The 23651-nt window shown below is 41.1% G+C and overlaps 1 protein-coding gene across 1 annotated transcript in view; it reads right to left on the bottom strand.

Annotated features, from left to right (window-relative positions):
* The window catches only part of LOC128689134 (brefeldin A-inhibited guanine nucleotide-exchange protein 3), a 129695-nt gene extending 107547 nt beyond the window's left edge, over positions 1-22148 (bottom strand). Inside the window, exons 1-3 of the mRNA XM_070089665.1 lie at positions 21993-22148; positions 10968-11060; positions 10612-10748 (exon numbers count right to left, since the gene is read on the bottom strand). Of these exons, the coding sequence (XP_069945766.1) occupies positions 10612-10748; positions 10968-11052 (222 nt within the window). The 5' untranslated portion in view covers positions 11053-11060; positions 21993-22148. The remainder of the gene's footprint in view (positions 1-10611; positions 10749-10967; positions 11061-21992) is intronic.
* Between the last annotated feature and the right edge of the window lie 1503 nt (positions 22149-23651).

Raw genomic sequence — 23651 nt, 5'->3', positions numbered from 1 at the left:
AACCCTAGTACTGAATATCAACATCACATTTTTGTAATGACTTTATTTTATTGTTTTATTTTGGTAATTCATTTTTTACTTTACTTTTTATGCTGCTAGTACAATGGACCCCCGCCTTACGATGGCATCGCGTTACGTTAAATCCGCCATACGATTCATCTGAACGCAAAAATGTTGCCTCGCCTCACGCTAAAAAACTCGCCTCATGGGATTCATCCAGGACACGTCCCATGTGTGGCCTCAGCGCTAGTGTTTATAAGCCAGCCAGAGTGGTCACATCCATGCATACATTCGGTACATTTCACCTTATTCCAGGGTTTTTTGTGCTTGTAACTGCAAATTAACCCTTTGACTGTCGAAGGGCCAAATCCTGAAGTTGCTTCTGGTGTCGCAAAATTTTCGAAAAAAAAAAAAATTATTTTTTCTTATGAAATGATAGAGAATCTTTTCCCGATTGTAAAGACACCAAAAAAACGAAATTTGATGGAAAACTGACGGAATTACGCTCTCGCGAAGTTAGCGACTTCGGCGATATTTAAAAATCGGCAATTTCGCCCACTTTGAGCCCTATTTTCGGCTAATTCCGTTATTCCAGTCAATCAAACTCATAACTATTTCTTCAGAACTCTATTTTTTCTATCGATTGAGTACAAGAAACTGCCCATTTACCGATTTCAACTACCCAATAACATGGTCAGAAATTTGCAATTTGGCCAATTTCACGAAAAATAAAAAATACGACAATTTCAAAATAAGGTCCAGAATGAACAATGCAGACATTCCTGGCTCTAAAATAACATTTTCTTTGTTCATCAGTCATGTCTCCAGGTCCCTGTGATATTACTCTTGCTTTTTATTTTGAAATTTTATTCAAACAAAAAATAGAAGATTTACTGTTATGCAGACTACTGCAATACTGTAATCATTGTAAAAATTACATCAACCCATTCATGACTGCGTATTAGAATGGCTATTTGGACATTTATTGGACAATGACATCATTTGTTTACTTTTGAACATCGGCAAAAATCAAACATTTCCTGTACTTTGTGCTCCATTTCCAGGTTCTTTTTATAGTAAAATTAATCAAAATTACCTCCATTTCTATAATATAGTTTCCATTCTATCAAATGAGACCAAGAAAACGAGAATACAACCACAAATACTATACGAAAATAGACCACAAAGTCGGCATTTTAATTAAAAAAAACGGTCGGAGTTTTTTTTTTCTCATTATGCACTGCGTGCTCCAGGATTTTTTTTATGTGGTGCACACTGACCACACAGACCCATTCTCTTACATGTGGGCCTACTAGCTTTCTCCTGCCTGATTTGAAGCCGCTAGAATTTATGAGTATATATACGTCAAACACGGTACCTCGCAAACGTATATATACGGCCGCGACAGTCAAAGGGTTAAGTCACCATGGGCCCCAGTAAAGCTTCTAGTGCCAACCCTGTGGTAAAAAGGGTGAAAATCAGTATGGAAATTAAGAAAGATTCTGAAGGGTTTGGGGCTAACCCTGAGAAGCCTATGCCAGTTGTGGAATCCATTGTGCCTACTTCGAAGATTAAGGAAATGTGTGCAAAGTGGGATGAACTGCAAACCTTTATGGATGAAAATCACCCTAACACAGATATTGCAAGACGTGCTGGTGACTATTACAATGACAATGTTGTGGCCCATTTTAGGCAAATCTTAAAGGAACGGGAGGTACAGAGCTCTATGGACAGATTTGTTGTGCGACAGAGGTCCAGTGACTCTCAAGCTGGTTCTAGTGGCATTGAAAAAAGAAGGGAAGTAACCCCGGAAAAGGACTTGATACCTCAAGTCCTAATGGAAGGGGATTCCCTTCTAAACAATAACAACTTCCACACTCTCCCGTCCTCCCATCCCATCAATCATCACCAGATCTTTAATAATGGTAAGTGTCATGTATTCTATTCTTAGTAGAGTATTAACTGTGCATGTCTTCTTAAGTTTGTGTGTATTAAAATTAATATTTCATGTGGTAATAAAAAAAAATTTCAGACTTTTGGGTGTCTTGCACGGATTAATTTGATTTCCATTATTTCTTATGGGGAAAATTAATTCACCTTACGATAATTTCGGCTCACAATGAGCTCTCAGGAACGGATTAATATTGTAAGGTGGGGGGTCCACTGTACTGTATTTTATACTGTAAGGTTTAGGATAAACATTGTGCACAACACAAACAGTTGTTTATTTCCCAGAAATTTGGCATACGAAGCACGGTCGTAAGTCGAATGGTCGTATGTCGAGCAGGTCGTAAGTTGGATGGTAGGTGTATTTCAATATTATTTCTCACCCTTTTTACCACAGAAGCTTTCTTTGGGCCCATGGTGGCTTATTTAGCAGTTACAAGCACTAAAAACATTGGAATACAAAATTTATCAAATGTATGCGTGCAACTGTCCGCCCCGGCTTGTAAACAATGTCGCACTAGTTCAGCTGAGGCGCTCAGGCCAGATGGACCAGATGGCCACGTTCGGGACGAATGATGTAAGTTGAGTTTTTCAACGTAGGTCGGGGTCAAATTTTCACGCTGACAAGCATCGTAAGTCGGTTTTAACGTAGGCTGAGGACATTGTAAGTCGGGGGTCCACTGTAATTATTAGTAGTAGTAGTACGTACATGGTGAGGGGCTCTTCAGCTAGGGAATTGGATCTGTACTCCAGTTCCCTAAATTAATAATAATAATTATTATAATAATACATAATACAGTAATAATAATAATGCATACTACTACTAATAATAATAATATGTAGGTACTAATAATAATATGTATGCACTAATAATTATAATAATTATAACAATAATACAACAGTAATAATAATAATACATCATTTTTAGACATTTTTCGTAATTTTTTTATATTTCTGTGCCAAATGCTTCAAAATACAAATTGGTAACCTCTGGGTGGCTGTAGGTACAACTGCTGGACCACATCTCAGTTCCAACCAAGGGTCAAAAGGAAGAGGAGGTACGCCACTCTTGGGATGCATAATTTTGTCTTGTACGAATTTCTTTCACAATGCCTAGCCTGAAGAGACAGTATTCGCATACAATCAGCAAGAAACTCAGGAAGCAATTAGAAACTATGAAAAAATCTAGAGAAACAAAGAAGGCAGCAGCAGAGAGTAAGCACCTCGCCACCACCACCACTGTGGCTGACACCACCTCCACAGTGGTCGCCACCACCACCACTGTGGTCGCCACCACCACGTCTTCACCTATATACAGTGGACCCTTACCTAACGATATTAATCCGTTCCCGAGAGCTCATTGTTAGCCGAAATTATCGTTAGCCGAGTTAATTTCCCCATAAGAAATAATGAAAATCCAATTAATGTTCCAGACAGCTAAAAGTATTAAAAATTTTTTTTTTCATGAAATATACATTTCCCTACAAAGAAAACAATAAGACATGCACAATAACTACATAAATAAGTGTTAAAATGACACTTACCATTATTGAAAAGTACTCATGAGTGATGTGACACTGTTTTTCTTGAACACTGGGATTTTCAGAGTGATACACCAGTAGAGACTTAACTTTGCAATCCCCACTAGCATTACAACAAAACATGAGAGTTAGCCTGTCTTTCACAGGCTTGTGTCCTGGGAGTGCCTTTTCCTCCTGAGTAATGTAGGTCCTGTTTGGCATTTTCTTCCAGAACAAGCCTGTTTCGTCACAACTGAACACTTGTTGGGGGATGAATTTTTCAGCTTCGCCATGCCTTACTGCACTGTGTATGCCACTACAATTCTTAAATCTCTCAAACCAACCTTTGCTGGCCTTAAATTCACCAACATGAGCACTAGTTCCAGGCATTTTTTCCTGTTCACCTGGGTGTTAGTTGACTGTTGTGGGTCGCATCCTGGGGGACAAGATTAAGGACCCCAATGGAAATAAGTTAGACAGTCCTCGATGATGCACTGATGGCACTGGTGGTACAGCAACAGCTGACTCTGGTGGAGCAACAGCTGACTGTGGTGGAGCAACAGCTGACTGTGGTGGAGCAACAGCTGACCGTGGTGCAGCAGCAGCTGACTGGTCCAGCAACAGCTGACTGGTCCAGCAACAGCTGACTGGTCCAGCAACAGCTGACTGTGGTGCAGCAACAGCTGACTGGTCCAGCAACAGCTGACCATGGTGCAGCAGCAGCTGACTGATCCAACAACAGCTGACTGGTCCAGCAACAGCTGACCGCAGGGCAGCAGCAGCTGACTGATCCAGCAACAGCTGACTGTCCAGCAACAGCTGACCATGGTGCAGCAACAGCTGACTGATCCAGCAACAGCTGACTGGTCCAGCAACAGCTGACCATGGTGCAGCAACAACTGACTGATCCAGCAACAGCTGACTGGTCCAGCAACAGCTGACTGTGGTGCAGCAGCAGCTGACTGATCCAGCAACAGGTGACTGGTCCAGCAACAGCTGACTGGTCCAGCAACAGCTGACCGTGGTGCAGCAGCAGCTGACTGATCCAGCAACAGCTGACTGGTCCAGCAACACCTGACCGTGGTGCAGCAACAGCTGACTGATCCAGCAACAGCTGACTGGTCCAGCAACAGCTGACCGTGGTGCAGCAACAGCTGACTGATCCAGCAACAGCTGACTGGTCCAGCAACAGCTGACCATGGTGCAGCAACAGCTGACTGATCCAGCAACAGCTGACTGGTCCAGCAACAGCTGACCGAGGTGCAGCAGCAGCTGACTGTGGTACAATAGTATTTATCACCCTTTTTACCACAGGGTTGGCACTAGAAGCTTTCTTTGGGCCCATGGTGGCTTATTTAGCAGTTACAAGCACTATAAACAATGGAATAATACAAAATGTATCGAATGTATGCATGCAACCAGCCACCCTGGCTTGTAAACAATGACGGCAGGGCAGCTGAGGCGCTCAGGCTGGACGGACATGTTTGCGAGGAATCACATTGGGCGAGTTTTTTATCGTTAAGCAGACCAAAATTTTTACACTCAAACGCTTCGTTAGGCGGATTTAACGTTATGCGATGCATTCGTTAGGCGAGGGTCCACTGTATACATGTCTTGACCACACCTATGGTTACATATGTGACAACCTCACCACTAATCATAGATAAACACAAGCTAGGTGTGGGGTAATGGACTGGGAAGATACAAGAGTGGGAAAGTAAATGGCGGACGCTACCAGCGTCACCATCACTATATTATGGCCTATTTTATTCATTCTAGAGTATATATCATGTTTCTATGTTATTAATATTATTTATTATGTCATATTAGATAAATTCTGATAGATAAATAAGCCACAGAGTTGATAATAGCACTATTTTGTCATGCCTTCTGAGAGGTTGGAATGGATTAATTGCATTTCAGTGTTGGAGCATGATGATGAGGCATCAGAGCAAGTGCATGAGCCAAGTGGGGTTCACAAGGGTCAGTCCTAGGTCCAGTACTATTTCTTGTACTATATGTGAATGACATGACAGATGGGACAGTTCACAAATGATGTGAAACTGATGAAGAGAATACAAGTGGATGAGGATCAGTTAAGACTACATGGGGATCTGGACAGGTTGCAAGCTTAGTCCAACAAATGGCTCCTGGAGTTGAACCCCACCAAGCGCAAAGTCATGAAGCTTGGGGAATGACAAAGAAGACTGCAGACGAAGTACAGCCCAAGGGGTCAAAGGCTACAAAACTCACTCAAGGAAAATGATCCTTGATTGAGCATCATACTGAGCACATCTGAGACACACATCAACCAAATAAAGTGGAATCTCAGATTTTGTTTTTAATTCGTTCCAGAGAGTCTGATGAAAACCAAATTCAATGAAAACTAAAGCAATATTTCCCATGAGAAATACAGTGGACCCCCAGATATCGGCCGGTGCAGATATCAGCCAAATCAGATTTTGGCCACTCATTTGGCCGAAATTCTATCCTGGGTTTTGGCCGGCAACTCGGAAATCGGCCATATTGGACGCATCCGCCCACCACGCCACATGCATGAGTCAGTCTGGTTGTGTCTCTTGGTGAGTGAGCAGCACTCCGCACATTTATCCAACCATTTCGTTGTAATCCATTGTTTTTTGGGTTGTTTATTGAGTGCAACTGCAAAATAAGCCACTGTGGGCCCAAGAGCTAACCACTGAAGAGCTGCAAGACCTTCATCTGGAACAGCAACAGACCACAGCTGAGAAAATTGGTTCAGAGGAGGAGGAGGAGGAAGAGAGAAGGGAGAATGTGCCTTCCTCAGTGATTAAGGACATCTGTGCAATTGGAGGGATGTGCAAACTTTTGTTGAAAAATATCACCCTGATCAATTTCAAAAAGCCATATCTGCAACATGTTCAGTCAGTGACAAAATCTTGTTCCACTTCAGGCAAATCTTCAAGAGACGCCAGAAACAGCTCTCTGGACAGTTTTTTTATGCGACAGGGGTGCAGTGACTCTCAAGCTGGTCCTAGTGGCAGTAAAAGACAAAGAAGGGAAGTAACCCCGGATAGGGACTTGATACCTGAAGTCCTTAAAGAGGGGGATTCCCCTTCCAAACAATAATCAGTCCTCCCTCTCTCCTCCTCCCTGTCTTCCATATGCCAACAAGAATCTTCAATAAATGTAAAGGACATAATAGAAAAGTATGAGAGTGGAGTGCCTATCTCAGAGTTGCAACAGTTATACAACAAACCCCATTCAACCATCACTACTATCTTGAACAACAAAAAGGCAATCAAGGAAGCTGTTGTTGCAAAAGGTGCAAGTGTGCTTGCAAAACAGAGATCGCAAATACTCGAAGATGTGGAGAGACTGTTGTTGGTGTGGATAAACAAGAAAACTTTTTTTTTTTTTTTAACAAGTCGGCCGTCTCCCACCGAGGCAGGGTGACCCAAAAAGAAAGAAAATCCCCAAAAAGAAAATACTTTCATCATCATTCAACACTTTCACCACACTCACACATAATCACTGTTTTTGCAGAGGTGCTCAGAACACAACAGTTTAGAAGCATATACGTATAAAAATACACAACATATCCCTCCAAACTGCTAATATCCCAAAACCCCTCCTTTAGAGTGCAGGCATTGTACTTCCCATTTCCAGGACTCAAGTCCGGCTATATAAAAATAACCGGTTTCCCTGAATCCCTTCACTAAATATTACCCTGCTCACACTCCAACAGATCGTCAGGTCCCAAATACCATTCGTCTCCATTCACTCCTATCGAACACACTCATGCACGCCTGCTGGAAGTCCAAGCCCCTCGCCCACAAAACAATTATCAGGAAATAGTATTTCTCAGTCAATAATGTGTGAAAAGGCAAGGCAGTTGCATGAGGATCTCATTAAGAAAATGCCTCCAAATAGTGCTGCTGTTGATGAATTTAAGGCCAGCAAAGGCAGGTTTGAGAGATTTAAGAATTACAGTGGCATACACAGTGTGATAAGGCATGGTGAGGCTGCCAGTTCTGACAAAAAAGTAGCTGAAAAATATGTGCAGGATTTTAAGGAGTACATAGACACTGAAAAATTAAAACCTCAACAAGTGTTTAATTGTCACGAAACAAGCCTGTTTTGGAAGAAAATGCCAAACAGGACCTACATTACTCAGGAGGAAAAGGCACTCATAGGACACAAGCCTATGAAAGACAGGCTAACTCTAATGCTGTGTAGTAATGCTAGTGGGGATTGCAAAATGAAGCCTTTACTCGTGTATCACTCTGAAACAAGTAAGCAAAACAATATCGTCAAGACTAAATTGTGTGTGATGTGGAGAGCAAACAGTAAGGCATGGGTCACTAGAGACGTGTTTATTGGCTGCTTCTATGATGTGTTTGGCCCCACTGTGAAACAGTACCTCCTGGAAAATAAATTGGAACTCAAGTGACTCATGGGAATGGACAATGCTCCTGCTCATCCTCACGACTTGCAAGAGCAAATTGCGGGGGAGTTGAGCTTCATCAAAGTGATGTTTTTACCTCCTAATACTACTCCTCTCCTCCAGCCCATAGACCAGCAGGTCATTTCAAATTTCAAAAAACTGTACACCAAAGCAATGTTTCAAAAGTGCTTTGAAGTGACCTCAGACACTGAATTGACCCTAAGAGAGTTCTGGAAAAATCACTTCAGTATCCTCAGTTGCATGAACCTTATAGGTAAGGCTTGGGAGGAAGTGACTTGTAGGATTTTGAACTCTGCTTGGAGAAAATTGTGGCCACACTGTGTACAAGAGAGGGATTTTGAAGGGTTTGGAGCTGACCCTAAGGAGCCTATGCCAGTTGTGGAATATATATTGGCATTGGGGAAGTCCAAGGGTTTGGAGGTTAGTGGCGAGGATGTGGAAGCGTTGGTGGAGGACGATGATGAAGAGCTAACCACTACAGAGCTGCAAGAGCTTCAGGTGCAACAGCAACAGACCAAGGCTCAGGGATTTCCTTCAGAGGAGGAGGAAGAGTGACAGGAATTTGCCTTCATCAAAGATTAAGGAAATGTGTACAATGTTTACAAAGTTGCAAGCATTTATGGATGAATATTATCCTGACACAGTTGTTGCAAGCTGTATTGGCAACTTGTACAATGACACTCTTGTGGCCCATTTTAGGGAAATCTTAAAGGGATGTGAGAAACAGAGCTCTCTGGACAGATATTTTGTGCAACAGGGGTCCAATGACTCTCAAGCTGGTCCTAGTGGCATTAAAAAACAAAGAAGGGAGGTAACCCCAGAAAAGGACTTGTTACCTGAAGTCTTTATGGAAGGGGATTCCCCTTCCAAACAATAAAACACCTGCATCCTCTGCCCTCCTACCGTCTCATCACTCATCAACAAGTCAAATAAGGGTAAGTGTGATGTTATTATTGTTTTATTGTGCAATAAGGGAAATGTATATTTCATGTAAAAAAAATTATTTTGTTCAATACTTTTGGGTGTCTGGAACGGATTAATTGGATTTCCATTATTTCTTATGGTGAAAATTAATTCGGTTAAAGGCTAAATTGGTTAAAGGCTAACTCTCTGGAATGGATTAAAGACATTAACTGAGGGTCCACTGTAAATATAAAGCACTAATTTTAATGGATAAATGAACATTTAAATCAGTTTTACCTTTACTTAAAACTCTTGTTTGTCCGAACTTGCAGCCTCGCCATACCTTAACACACTGTGTATGTCAAATCGCTTCTTGAAGTTGTTGAACCAGTCTCTGCAGGCCTTAAATTAACTAACAGCAGCACTTATTCCAGGCATATTCTTTATGAGATCCACATGCAACTGCCTTGCCTTTTTGCAAATTAGTGCCTCCAGAACACTATCTCCCGCTAACTGTTTTTTGCTGATCCACACCAACAACAACTTCTCAACATAGTCGATTGTTTGCGATCTCTGTTTCACTGGCACACTTACCCCTTTCATAACTTCAGATTTCTTATTTCTTCGCCAGGATGGAACTGATCATTGATGAGGGCTTCCTGTATATCCTAGCAAGATCAACCACACATACACCACTTTCGTACTTTTCTACAAGTTCTTCCTTGAATTGCATTGTGTTACTCACCTTCTTTATCAAAGGGCTGGCAGTCAGAACTTTCTTAAGCCCCAAGGTGGCTTATTTAGCAGTCCCACTCAATGAACATGCACAAAAAAAAAAAAGATTACGAAATGTTTCGTATGAACGCAGAGGGTAATGTTCAATCGACAAGAAACAAAGCGAGACTGACTAAAAATGTGTGCATGGGATGCTTTGTGTGGGGTGTGGGTGCGTGGACACATTCGGTACGGCGGGCAAAAACCAAGGCGATGAACAAAAACTGGGGCAATATTTTGACGAAAAAATTTGTCGAAAACAAATTTAACGAAAACCAGGGCAAACGAAAACCAAGGTTCCACTGTAACCACTGCAACATATGGGCACCTGGTGAACCTACAGAAAGTGTTTTGACATCTATGAAAGAAGTCATTCACAACTCTGTACACCATGTATGTCAGGCCCATACTGGAGTATGCAGCACCAGTATGGAATCAACACATGGTCAAGCACATCAAGAAATTGGAGAAAGTGCAAAAGTTTGCAATAAAACTAGTCCCAGAGCTAAGGGGTATGCCCTACAAAGAGAGGTTAAGAGAACTTAACCTGACGACAGTAGAGGACAGGAGGGACGGGGGAGAGGGTATGTGATGACATAAAATACTGAGAGGAACTGACAAGATGGACAGGGACAGAATGTTTCAGAGATGGGACACAGGAATAAGGGGATACAACTGAAAGTTAACAACTCAGATGAGTCATATTGATGTTAGGAAATATTTCTTAAGCCTTAGAGTTGTCAGGAAATGGAACAATCTGGAGAGTGAAACAGTGGAGGCAGAATCCAAACATAGCTTTAAGATGAGGTACAATAAGGCTCAATGAGCAGGAAGAGTGGACCTAGTAGTGACTAGCAAAGAGGTGGGGGACAGGAGCTATGACTCAACCCTTGCAACCACAAATGAGCAAGTACAAATAGGTGGATACACATGTACTGTACTGCCTTCATTTGGGAATGAATACTTTATTCAAGACGTAATTAATTACCATACACGAATCAGTTAATTAATATGGTTTACCTTAAAAAATCCAGACACAGCTAAAGCTACCATCTTAGACTGACGAGTTTCCAGGGCTAATTGTAGTGCCCTTAAACACAAAGCTCGTAACTCATGAGGAGGTGAGCCCAATAACCCAGCCTGATTTTCCAACAAATCTGTAACAAGACAAAAAATTAAAAATCATGTTTATTAATTTATTATTTTTAACAGTAGTAAAAAAATACATTGGCAATAATAGTTTAAATTACTGTACTCAGTTTTCTAAATATCAGTTAACTGCTTGTACAAAACCAGCTACTGTATGTCTACACAAAGCCACCAGCAGTCTATAATGTACTGAATAATTTTCAATAAGAACTGTATACTGTACTTACCACGAGCTTCAGTGCAGGCCTGGTGGATCTGAGCATGTTTACTACATGATACTTCATGAAGAAGCTGGTCTAGAACTTCTTCCATGATGAATACTAAATGAGAAGTCAATAAGTGATTATAGGGGCCTCACAGTTTTTAATTTTTTACAACAGTTTTATACAGCAAATTATGTCTCATTTAACCTAGGATAACCCAATACAGTCAAGATATATTTCCTTTTTTTACAAGGCAGGTGAAATTGCTGACCTAGAAAATATACAGAGAACCTTCACGGCGCGCATAACGGAGATAAAACACCTCAATTACTGGGAGCGCTTGAGGTTCCTAAACCTGTATTCCCTGGAACGCAGGCGGGAGAGTTACATGATTATATACACCTGGAAAATCCTAGAGGGACTAGTACCGAACTTGCACACGAAAATCACTCACTACGAAAGCAAAAGACTTGGCAGACGATGCAACATCCCCCCACTGAAAAGCAGGGGTGTCACTAGCACGTTAAGAGACCATACAATAAGTGTCAGGGGCCCAAGACTGTTCAACTGCCTCCCAGCATGCATAAGGGGGATTACCAACAGACCCCTGGCAGTCTTCAAGCTGGCACTGGACAAGCACCTAAAGTCGGTTCCTGACCAGCCGGGCTGTGGCTCGTACGTTGGTTTGCGTACAGCCAGCAGTAACAGCCTGGTTGATCAGGCTCTGATCCACCAGGAGGCCTGGTCACAGACCGGGCCGCGGGGGCGTTGACCCCCGGAACTCTCTCCAGGTAAACTTCAGGCATGCTGTATTTTCCGGCATATATGGCACACAAGTTTTAAAACTTTATTACTACGATGAACTGCATGTCCATTATAAAACACCATTTGCCAGTAACCCAAAGCCTACCCTTGACCTTGACATTGAGCACATAAGGTGCAGGGTGATTTTCCAAGACTTTTCTTGGGGTAAAAGATGTACATTACATGCCGGAAAATATGGTATATAGATACCATCTACTCTTAATGCTACGTTTACAGGATACTCAATACAAACATTAACCGAGAGCTTAAATTCTTTCTGAAGATCTGCAACAGAACACACAGACACATTACAGAGAATGAGCATTTCTTTGGTATTCCACATACACAGCTCAACCTTTTAAAAAACTCCAAACAAATAAATGTTTTCAAATATTTTCATTAAAAATAAGTAATCATGGCCCCAAGAAAGAGTAGTGCTCCAAACAAGCCTGAAAGGAAAGCAGTGAGAACAACAATTAAAGTGAAAAAAGAACTCATTGCAAAGTGGGAAAGTGGAGCGTGTGTTGAACCTGGCCACTCAATATGGTATGACGAAATGCACCATATCATCCATATTGAAAAATAAAGAGGCAATAAAAGGAGCTGATGTAGCAAAATGAGTGAAAATTCTTGCTGTGATAAGGTCACAGATAATTGAAGAAATGGAAAAACTTTTGTTAGTGGATTAACAAAACACAACTGGCCAATGACAGAGTTTCTGAAACAATAATTTGTGAAAAACCAAAGTAGTTATATAGTGATCTTAGGTGAGACACTCTGGGAAACAGTGCTGAAAGTGATGAATTTAAAGCAAGTAGGGACTGGTTTGAAAGGTTTAAAAAGAGAAGTGGGATTCATGGCATAGTAAGGCAAGGGGAGGCTGCCAGTGCTAACAGGGATGAGGCTGAAAAGTTTGTTAAGGAATTGAAAACCTATGTAAACACTGAGTGATTTATTCCTCAATAAGTTTTTAACTGTGATGAAACAGACCTCTTTTGGAAAAGAATGCCTAAGAGAACCTACATCACACAAGAAGAAAAATCATTACCAGGACACAAGCACATGAAAGACAGGCTAACACTCTTGTTGTGTAGTAATGCTAGTGGGGACTGCAAAATTAAGCCATTGCTAGTCTACCACTCTGAAAATCCAAGGGTGTTTAAGAAAAACAATGTGATAAAAAGTAAACTCAGTGTAATGAGAGCTAATAGTAAAGCTTAGGTAACAAAGTTCTTCTTCACTGAGTGGATACATGAAGTGTTTGCCCCAAGTGTGAAGCAGCACCTTGCAGAAAAAAACTACCATTAAGGGCACTTCTGGTAATGAACAGTGCTCCTGCTCACCCTCCAGGCTTGGAGGAAAATTTGGTGGATGAATACAACTTCATTAAAGTGAAGTTCTTGTCCCTTAACACCACTCCTCTTATCCAACCCATTTACCAGCAGGTAATTTCCAATTTTAAGAAACTTTACACAAAAGCACTGTTTACAACATGCTTTGAAGTGACCTCTGAAACAGAGCTTACCTTTAGGTAATTTTGGAAAAACCATTTTAATATCCTCCAGTGTTTAAGGATAACAGACAAAACCTGGGGGAAGTTTCTTTCAGGACAATGAACTCTGCCTGGAAGAAATTTTGGCCAGACTGTGTCAGTCTGAGGCTTTGAGGCAGAGTCTGTAGTGAAGGATATTGTTTCTCTGGGTCAGTCCATGGGTTTGGAAATGTATGATGAGGATGTAGAGGAGTTGGTAGAGGATCACAAGAATGAGCTCACTACAGAAGAACTTCAAGACCTATACAAAGGCAGCAAGAAGTGGTTGAGGAAATTTCTTCTTCAGAGGAGGAAGGAAGCAGGAAGGGCAACATTTCTATTGTAGAAATTAAGGAACTGTATTACCATTGGGCTCAAACAGAGCCTAGTAGAAAAATGGCATCCTAACATTACTGTTGTGATTAGGAGCAAGCAAGGGTTAGGCAAGCGAATTCTTCACTTGCCTAACCCTTGGGCACGACCTACTTCCACATTGGACAAATGTGACACCACCTACGACTGCTGCACCTCTCCTGCCATACGGTTTATAAGCTGCTTCTCCGCTCCTATGCCGTATTCTATTCAAGATTGATGGACTGACCACATCGACTCAAGGCTGAGGGACTGATTACCTCATTCTCCTCCTGTTCAAGTTTATCCTTTGTATGGACTGATGAAGCCACTGTGTGGCGAAATGTTTCCTCATTAAAGATACCCAAGAGTTGCACATGTGTCTGATTTAACGACAACATTCTTACCTCTACTAGTGGCCTACATCTCACCTCCTGGCGTTATATAAGGCTCCATCCTGTCAAGACTTTTATCATTGCAAGACACAGTCGCTCCTCACCTCAAGAAGTGTTCCTTCAATCCCCGTCGGGGAGTGGAACATATAATCATCGTAACAGCGCCTGACTTACTCCATGATGCTTGCAAACCGTGTAAGGATCAAACCCAACAGTGGAGTAATAAATGACTCTACTAAACTTTCCCTTGCTGCCGCTGTAAAGACTTGCCTACAGGTTAAATTTACAGCCATCCACTCGACGAAAGACTCATTCATCGTCGTCTGTACTAACGATTATGAAGCCTCAAAGCTGATGGCCGACACATCTATGAAAACCCTCAGAGACCGACAGTTCACCATCTCCCCTTCACCTTTTTTGCTGGCGAAACGTTCCGTTTTCGTCAAACGGCTGGACAAACTCGTCACTTCTTTATCAACTGAGGATCTCAAGACCTCTATCGAGGAACAAAATACCTGGGCGTCGATTGAACATATCACCAAAATCCCAACACCTCTACAATGATCAAGCTAACCTTCTCCAACATCGATATGGCTACTAGAGCACTAAATGAGGGCCTAGCTATCTCCTACTATCATATCCATCCAAGTCACATAGAACCCGAATGTTTCGCCCACATCTCGCCATGCTGGACCTGCTACTCCTATCACCACTCAACGCCTGACTGTCCTCTGAAAGGGAAGAAGTACTGCACAAACTGCGGTAAAGACGGCCATGACTTCAAGGAATGTTCTACTACCACTACCTCTCCCACCTGCCTCAACTGCAAGGGTACTCACCACACCCTTGCAGCAAAATGCCCTCTACGTAAAGAAGTCCTGTCTAAGAAAATCATTGAAGAAACCAAGAAGAACAACCCTAAATCGCCAACATACGCTGCCATTGCAAAAATTCAATCAGATACCACCGAACTCCTTCAAGCTACACAACAATCATCTCCACCCAGCCAGTCCCTCTCTGCTCTTCCTGATGCTGCTCCATCCAAGGTGCTATACTGTATGATGTATGCACACCTCACTAATGCTGCAAACCCTGGCTCATTCAACACAACAATCAATGAACTGTTTTGCCTTAACCATATGCCAAACTTCAACTTTCCAGACTCGCCACCATCAAAAGACCTCCTCAAGCTAATTCCAGACATTGTTAACTTCACCTCAACCCCTGGTCCTACTTGTATCTCTGACGAAGACTCTACTCCAGAACCAACACCACCGTCTACTGCCACCTTTCACCACCCACCACCAGCCCAACAAACCACAACCGACCAACACTCCCTGCCTCCTCTCAACACAGTCACAGAAGACGAAATAGAACAAAAACATTATGAACCCTCGGACAACGACGAAGTAGTAGTCGAAGAAGTAACCGAAGAAGAAACCACAGGCAACCGTTACCTAAGCCAAGACTTTAATGAGTCTCTAACCTTCTACACCACCCCCAACCTCCGAACCGAAATGAGCGCAGCTGACATGCTCCACTTAATGAAAGAAGGAACTGTTAAGTACACCTGCACCAAACCTCACCAAATTCCTTTTGAAAATGCACTATCTTACCTCGTGACGAATCTGAACTGCTCCAACCTCAGAATGCAACTATTCCACGTGTCCAAGAGAGACTTCAAAAGACTCAAGAGTGGCTCCATCACCAGCTACCTCAAGTCCTAATGGAACGGGATTCCCCTTCTAAACACTAACACCTCTCCCCTCCTCCCATCCCATCAATCATCACCAGATCTTCATTAAAGGTAAGTGTCAATTATTTTATTGTTATTGTAATTATTCTATTGCATTAAACTTAATATTTCATGTAGTAAAAATTTTTTTTTTCATACTTTTGGGCATCTTGCACGGATTAATTTGATTTCCATTATTTCTTATGAGGGAAAATTGATTCGGTTTTCGATATTATCGGTATTTGATGAGCTCTCAGGAACGGATTAATATCGAATACCGGGGGTCCACTGTAAAGGCAAAACAGTGAACTTATTACACTTTAGCACCTGAGAATAGCACCTTGTTTGTTATGTCATATTAGATGAACTGTGATAGACAAGTAAGCTGTATAGATGATATTAGCGAAATTATTCATCAAGTGTTTTGCCCGGTCTCCAGACAAACTCTCGTTCACTGCCAACACCGCCCATACCACTAGATGACATATTTTATTCATTTTAGAGTATATATCAGGTTTCTATTCAATTCAATTCAAATTTATTCTCTATAATGGTTACACTGTGGGGTCTACAGGTTTTGGGTATTGTGTGGTTTACATGTTATAAAATACTAATTACAGAGGGGGCCACTAGGGCACCTAGCATGGCTAGGCATTTCGAGCAGACTTAGATTAATTCTTAACATTAAATCCTTACAGATTATGGTATTAAGGCTAAGTGACTACATCATAATTTGTGAGTTTAGAATGTGAATGCTTTTGTTTTGGCACAATACAAGGTGTCTATATTTGAGTATCATAGGCAAACTTATGACTAGTTAGGATTTATTATTTTAAGATTAAGATTAGTATTTCTGGGTTTATAGTCAGTGGGTGAGTGAGTGTAATTTTGAACAACCAGGTGGTTATCATGTTGTTAGTTGTCGGGGTGTATCAGGGAGATAAGATGTTTTCTAACTGTAGTTTTGAAAGTGATGAATGTGTCTGCAGTTCTAGAGTTTTCAGGTAGGGTGTTCCAGATTTTAGGTCCTTTGAAATGCAGTGAATTTTTGTAAAGGTTCAGTCGAACACGGGGAATGTCATAGAGATGTTTGTGTCTGGTGTTATGCCTGTGGATCCTGTCATAACTATCAAGAAAGCCTTTTAGGTCAAGGTTAATATTGGAATTTAAGGTCCTGTAGATATAGATTGCACAGTAGTAAGTGTGGATGTTCTGAACAGGGAGTAAGTTTAGATCTATGAAGAGTGGGGGGGGGGGTGTTGCCAGGGATGGGATTTAGTGATCATTCTTACTGTGGCTTTTTGTTGGGTTATTATTGGCTTTAGGTCTGTTGCTGCAGTTGAACCCCAAGCACAGATAGCATAGGTGAGGTATGGATATATAAGTGAATGGTATAGTGTGAGAAGGACAGTTTGCGGTACGTAGTATCGTATCTTGGAGAGGATCCCCACCGTTTCGGATACTTTTTTTGTTATGTGTTGGATATGAATGCTGAAATTTAGGTTGTTGTCAAGGTATAGGCCAAGGAATTTGCCCTCATGTCTGGCAATTAGAGTGTTGTCGATCTTAATGTTAAGCTGCACAACACCTGCTCTGCTACCAAACATAATATAGTAGGTTTTGCCAGTGCTAAGTGTAAGTTTATTGGCTGTCATCCAAGTCGATATTTTGAGCAGCTCCTCGTTAACAATGGTGTTGAGGGTGGCAAGATTAGGGTGAGAGATGACATAAGTCGTGTCGTCAGCAAAGAGAATGGGTTTCAGGTGTTGCGATATGTTTGGAAGATCATTGATGTAAATGAGGAAGAGCAGGGGTCCAAGGACACTTCCCTGCGGAACTCCAGTATCAAGTGGCCGTACTGATGAGGCTGTGTCTTTAATGGTGACATACTGATACCTATTAGAAAGGTAGGATTTAAAATATGCAAGCGCATGGCCTCTTATACCATAGTGGTCAAGTCTGTGGAGTAGGATGCCGTGATCTACTGTGTCAAACCCTTTTCTTAGGGTCACCACCTTTATGTATTGGTGTAACCCTTGCTGTCTTGAGTAGTGTCGGGAAGGTGCTAGTTTCTAGTGACGTGTTAAAAAGTAATGTAATAGCATGCAAAAGGACATGGGCTGCTCGCTTGTACAATAATGGTGGGACGTAAGACAGATTCCCCGAGTTATTTTTAAGTGACTTTATGATGGCGGTGACTTCCGTGGGCTCAGTTGGTACAAGATAGAAGGAATTTGGGAAATTCCCATCTAGGTAGTCCCTGGCACGGGCATTGGTACGTGGGATTTTACTGGCGAGATTAGATCCTATGTTTGAGAAGAAGTCGTTTATCTTGTTAGCTGCATCAGTGGGATGCAGTGGTGTTTCATGAGGTTTAGTTAGAACAATATTCTAGGTTTTTTTCAGTTTGTGGGTCCCCAGAATCTGGGAAAGTGTTTTCCAGGTCTTTTTTATATCTCCTCTTGTGTCAGTGAATCTGCTGGAGTAGTACAGTTGTTTGGCTTTCTTTATTAATTTGGTGAGAGCTGTTGAATTTTGTTTAAGAATATCTTTGTGTATTAAGCCCTGTCTATATTGCTTTTCATATTGGTGTTTCTTATCAATGGATTTCAGAATGCTGCTGGTTAGCCATGGGCAACCAAGCCATTTATTCGTGATGTTTCGTTTTTATAGGACAATGTTTGTTGTGTACTCTAAGTATTTTGCTAAGAAAAATGTCTGTCCAATTGTCAATACCATTGGCATTGAAGAATTCTGTAGGCCAGTCAACAGTCTCTAGGTCTGCTGTGAAATTCCTTATTGAGGCCTCGTCATGGAGTCTAAATGAAACTTTGTTGTATTCGAGTGGTGGCTTACTAATGTTTGTTAAGAGGAAGGTTGGGTAGTGGTCAGTAGTGCTGTCTGTGATTATCCCTGATTTAAGGGGGGCTAGTATATTGGTCCATATGTGGTCTATTATGGTTGCACTTGTCTCAGTCAGCCTGGTTGGTTTAGTTATTGTTGGTATGAGAAGTGTGATGTTCATATTGTTGATTAAATCAGTTAGTCTGATCATCTGGTAGGCCAAGGTTGATACTGAAGTCTTCAGCTAAGAGAAGGTGGTGCTTGTTCATTTGTCTGTTTGTTATTAGTGACTTTAGATTCTCACTGAAGTTTGGGCTGTTTGTGTGGAGTATCCGGTATATGGCACCGATTGTTATAGGCGTCTTGAGGTTTTTTACAGTAAAATTAGCATACACCCATGTTCCAAAGAATTCCACAAGCTGCAGCAGTTCTAGGAAAGTGTCCAGTAATTGTACATATGTATATATATGGTAGAATAATAGTAATAAACAATGTTTTGTATTGTTTGCTTGTGTAAACAAGTTTTGTAAACAATATGATACTAGTGTTTTTGCTATAACTGCGTTACATTCAACGAATGTATATATGAACATTGCACCATACTTTGGTCTCACATGCCACATAAGTTTACCTGGAGAGAGTTCCGGGGGTCAACGCCCCCTCGGCCTGGTCTGTGACAAGGCCTCATGTGGATCAGGGCCTGATCAACCAGGCTGTTACTGCTGGCTGCATGCAATCCAACGTACGAGCCACAGCCCGGCTGGTCAGGTACCTCTTTAGATGCTTGTCCAGTGCCTGCTTGAAGACAGCCAGGGGTCTATTGGTAATTCCCCTTCTGTTTCCTAGGAGGCAGTTGAACAGTCTTGGGCCCCTGACACTTATTGTGTTGTCTCTTAACGTGCTAGTGACACCCCTGCTTTTCATTGGTGGGATGTTGCATCGTCTGCCAAATCTTTTGCTTTCGTAGGGAGCGATTTTCGTGTGCAAGTTTGGTACTAGGCCCTCTAGGATTTTCCTGGTGTATATAATCATGCATCTCTCCCGCCTGCGTTCCAGGGAGTACAGGTTCAGGAACTTCAAGCGCTCCCAGTAACTGAGGCTTTTTATCTCCGTTATGCGTGCCGTGAAGGTTCTTTGCACATTTTCCAGGTCAGCAATTTCACCTGCCTTGAAAGGTGCTGTTAGTGTGCAGCAATATTCCAGCCTAAATAGAACAAGCGACCTGAAGTGTGTCATCATGGGCTTGGCATCCCTAATTTTGAAGGTTCTCATTATCCGTCCTGTCATTTTTCAAGTAGATGCGATTGATACAATGTTATGGTCCTTGAAGGTGAGATCCTCCGACATGATCACTCCCAGGCCTTTGACGTTAGTTTTTCGCTCTATTGTGTGGCTGGAATTTGTTTTGTACTCTGATGAAGTTTTAATTTCCTCATGTTTACCATATCGGAGTAATGTGAAAAAATAAAATAGTGAAAAAACAAGAAACATTCTAATGCAAGTAAACCAAAGTTTACCGGGTGAGTGGCATTTGCCGCTGTTGCCATATGTGGCTCATTTTCTGCCAACTTTATGCCTCCATAGCTCGATAATTACTGATCGCATTTTTTTTTTTTTTTTTTTTTTTTGGGGGGGGGGGGGCTTAAAACAATCAGAAAATTAATCTTAACATTTTCATAAGAAAAAATAATTTTTTTTTTTTCAAATATTTTTCAACAGTAGGAGACATTGGGGTTGCAACAGTCAAAGGGTTAAGACTACTGCTGTCCCTGTTCACCTATCAGTAAAATAGGTACCTGGATGTTAACTGATTGGCATGGGTTGCATCTTGGGGGACAAGACTGAGGGCCCAAATAGAAATAAGATAGTCCCTTGATGATACACTGCCTTTCTTGGGTTATCCTGGGTGGCTAACCCTCCAGGGATAAAAATCCAAACAAACTCTTTATCTCTTAAAGGAGAGTACCACGAAGAACAAGAATAATCTATATGATATCGTACAAGAGCTAAACATAGGGTCCTGCGAGTCTCACTAGGTAGACACTGTGCCTGTTTACAGAGGAACTTTAGCATGGCATTTGCTTATTTTACTACAATGTTCTCTATCTACATATAATTTTATTCAGGTAATGGTACACATAAATAAAGTTACATAAATTATCATACTGTATATGCTTGGGTCAAAGAGAATTCCCAGATATTTCACTGAAGATACTGGAGTGATGGGTTCCCTATTACATTAGATTGGGTTTTGTGGGTTTCACAAGAATACCCTTCTTAACTATAAACTCTACTTAACACTGTACAATTGAAACAATGGTTAATTTTTTTGTTTTGTTTTTTTATATTTTATTGAGAGCATATCTTGTACAGGCATAATACATATATATATATAGTATAACACTGTTGAGAACAATAAGTAAACAATGGTTAATGGCCAAAATGCACAGAGTACCTTATAATCCTTAGGTAACATATTTACTATTTAACACATTTTACAGGTAATCAGCTACCACAAGGCAAGATATTTTTCCCTGGTCAGCATTCCTAGGGGGCAGATATTGGCTTGGGAGATGGAAAGCTACAATCAGACTCAAGTGGTAGTGCCATCAGCTTATATTTGGAGGGCCTTAGTGTGATCCTGGCAGGAGTGGCAACGTTGTACAGCGTCCTTACACCTGTTGCCCCTGTACACCTAGCAGTAAATAGGTACCTGGGTGTTAATAAGCTTTGTGGGTTGCATCCTGGGGAAGAGGATCAATCGAACCCAATGGAAGTATGTTATAGTGGCTTTATTGGGTTATTCTGGGTTAAAAAACGCAATTAGTTAGCTTCATATCATTATTATACAACTTCACATCTACTGAGGGTCGTATTCAAAATACTAGAGACATACATAATGAGTCCTGTGTCTGGGCTCATTACTAACTCTCCGGGTTAATAAACTGATTAAAATTCAAGTTGCTGAGCAAACAGTATATTGGGACCTAATCCCTGAACTAATTATATGCAGTAATATTTTGATTACTGCAATTTTCTTACATTTTTTTTTCGATTATCGCTTCATTACTTTTTGAACATAAAGGGCACACATGTATGCCTATGTATATTACACAGTTAACTCCAGTGGAAATAAATCATACTTTATGTTGTTATTTAAGCCGCAAACATACTGTGAAACTGTTACAATCAGTTAATATAGTAAATTATGTAGACTACCAGATACAACACTGACCTACTTCAACTGGTCTTACTAACTGCCTGTCTTGGGTTCTCTACGCTTAAATATATATGATTTATCACCACTTTATACCTAGAGTTATCATGTTCACAATGCAAACATTAGAAATTTAAAGCAAGTGTAAAAACATGATTAAATTTGTGCTTACTTTACTATTGAGAGAGTGAGTAGCGGCTGCTGACAGCTGTTACTTTATTGTTGACACTCACAGTTTTACTGACTTACATTATCTCAAGTTAATATTTTTAAACTATATATTGCCTTTAATGTCCAAATGTATTATTTATTTCGCACATTATACAATAACTGTTCATTATTATACAGGTTGTATTTATCTAGATGAAGACCAGGAGAGGTACACCATATTAAAGTGTTCTAGGGAAAAACTCTTCTAGAAAATTAACTTGAAGGTCGGATATATATTATAATTTGCAATATTCCAAGCCTTCTTAAAGGTTTAACAAGAAAACATCCTTAAAATCCAGTAAACAAAACCATCTCTTGTGGCTACGTAGGTCGTGTCCTGCCACTGAAATTTTGTAACCCAGTACTTCTTTATGTTCTGACTTGTGTAGTTTCAGGGACAGAGTCTTAGCTCCTGGCTCTGCCTTTTAACACCCCGCTTTCTATACTACCTCACTCTCCTGGACTTGTGGACCCTATCATACCTATTCTTAAAGCTATGCCTTGACAAAAAAACTGAAAGATAGACTGCAAATCACCCAGAACAAAATCGTAAGATTCATCCTGGCGCTGGGTCCAAGAGAGCATGTAGGCCAGGATGAATTACAGCAGTTGGATATGCTGAATGTTGAAGACAGAGTAAAACAACTGATGCTAAATCATGTTTATAAAATTGCTCACAAACAGTGTCCAGAATATCTTGCTGTCAGTTTTGTCAAGGTTGGGAACCAAAGCAATCATAGTACTAGGGGGAGAGAGCACAACTTTGTAGTACCCACAGTCAGTGGCCAGGCTTCAAACACCTTTTATTGTACAGCAGTAAAGGAATAGTCAGATAGTAGGTTGGTAGACAGCAACCACCCAGGGAAGTACTACCGTCCTGCCAGATGACTGTGAAACAGAAACCTGTAACTGTTTTACATGATGGTAGGATTGCTGGTTTCTTTTTCTGTCTCATAAACACGCTAGATAACAGGGATATCTTGCTACTCCTACTTACACTTTGGTCACACTTCACAGACACGCACATGCATATATATATACATACATCTAGGTTTTTCTCCTTTTTCTAAATAGCTCTTGTTCTTCTTTATTTCTTCTATTGTCCATGGGGAAGTGGAAAAGAATCTTTCCTCCGTAAGCCATGCGTGTCGTATGAGGCGACTAAAATGCCGGGAGCAATGGGCTAGTAACCCCTTCTCCTGTAGACATTTACTAAAAAAGAGAAGAAGAGAAACTTTATAAAACTGGGATGCTTAAATGTGCGTGGATGTAGCGCGGATGACAAGAAACATGATTGTTGATGTTATGAATTAAAAGAAGTTGGATGTCCTGGCCCTAAGCGAAACAAAGATGAAGGGGTAGGGGAGTTTCGGTGGGGAGAAATAAATGGGATTAAATCTGGAGTATCTGAGAGAGTTAGAGCAAAGGAAGGGGTAGCAGTAATGTTGAAGGATCAGTTATGGAAGGAGAAAAGAGAATATGAATGTGTAAATTCAAGAATTATGTGGATTAAAGTAAAGGTTGGATGCGAAAAGTGGGTCATAATAAGCGTGTATGCACCTGGAGAAGAGAGGAATGTAGAGGAGAGAGAGAGATTTTGGGAGATGTTAAGTGAATGTAT

This window comes from Cherax quadricarinatus, chromosome 2 (genome assembly GCF_038502225.1).
Source record: "Cherax quadricarinatus isolate ZL_2023a chromosome 2, ASM3850222v1, whole genome shotgun sequence".
Lineage (NCBI taxonomy): Eukaryota > Metazoa > Arthropoda > Malacostraca > Decapoda > Parastacidae > Cherax > Cherax quadricarinatus.
Note: the sequence above shows the minus strand (reverse complement) of the source record. Positions and strands in the feature narration are given on the sequence as shown.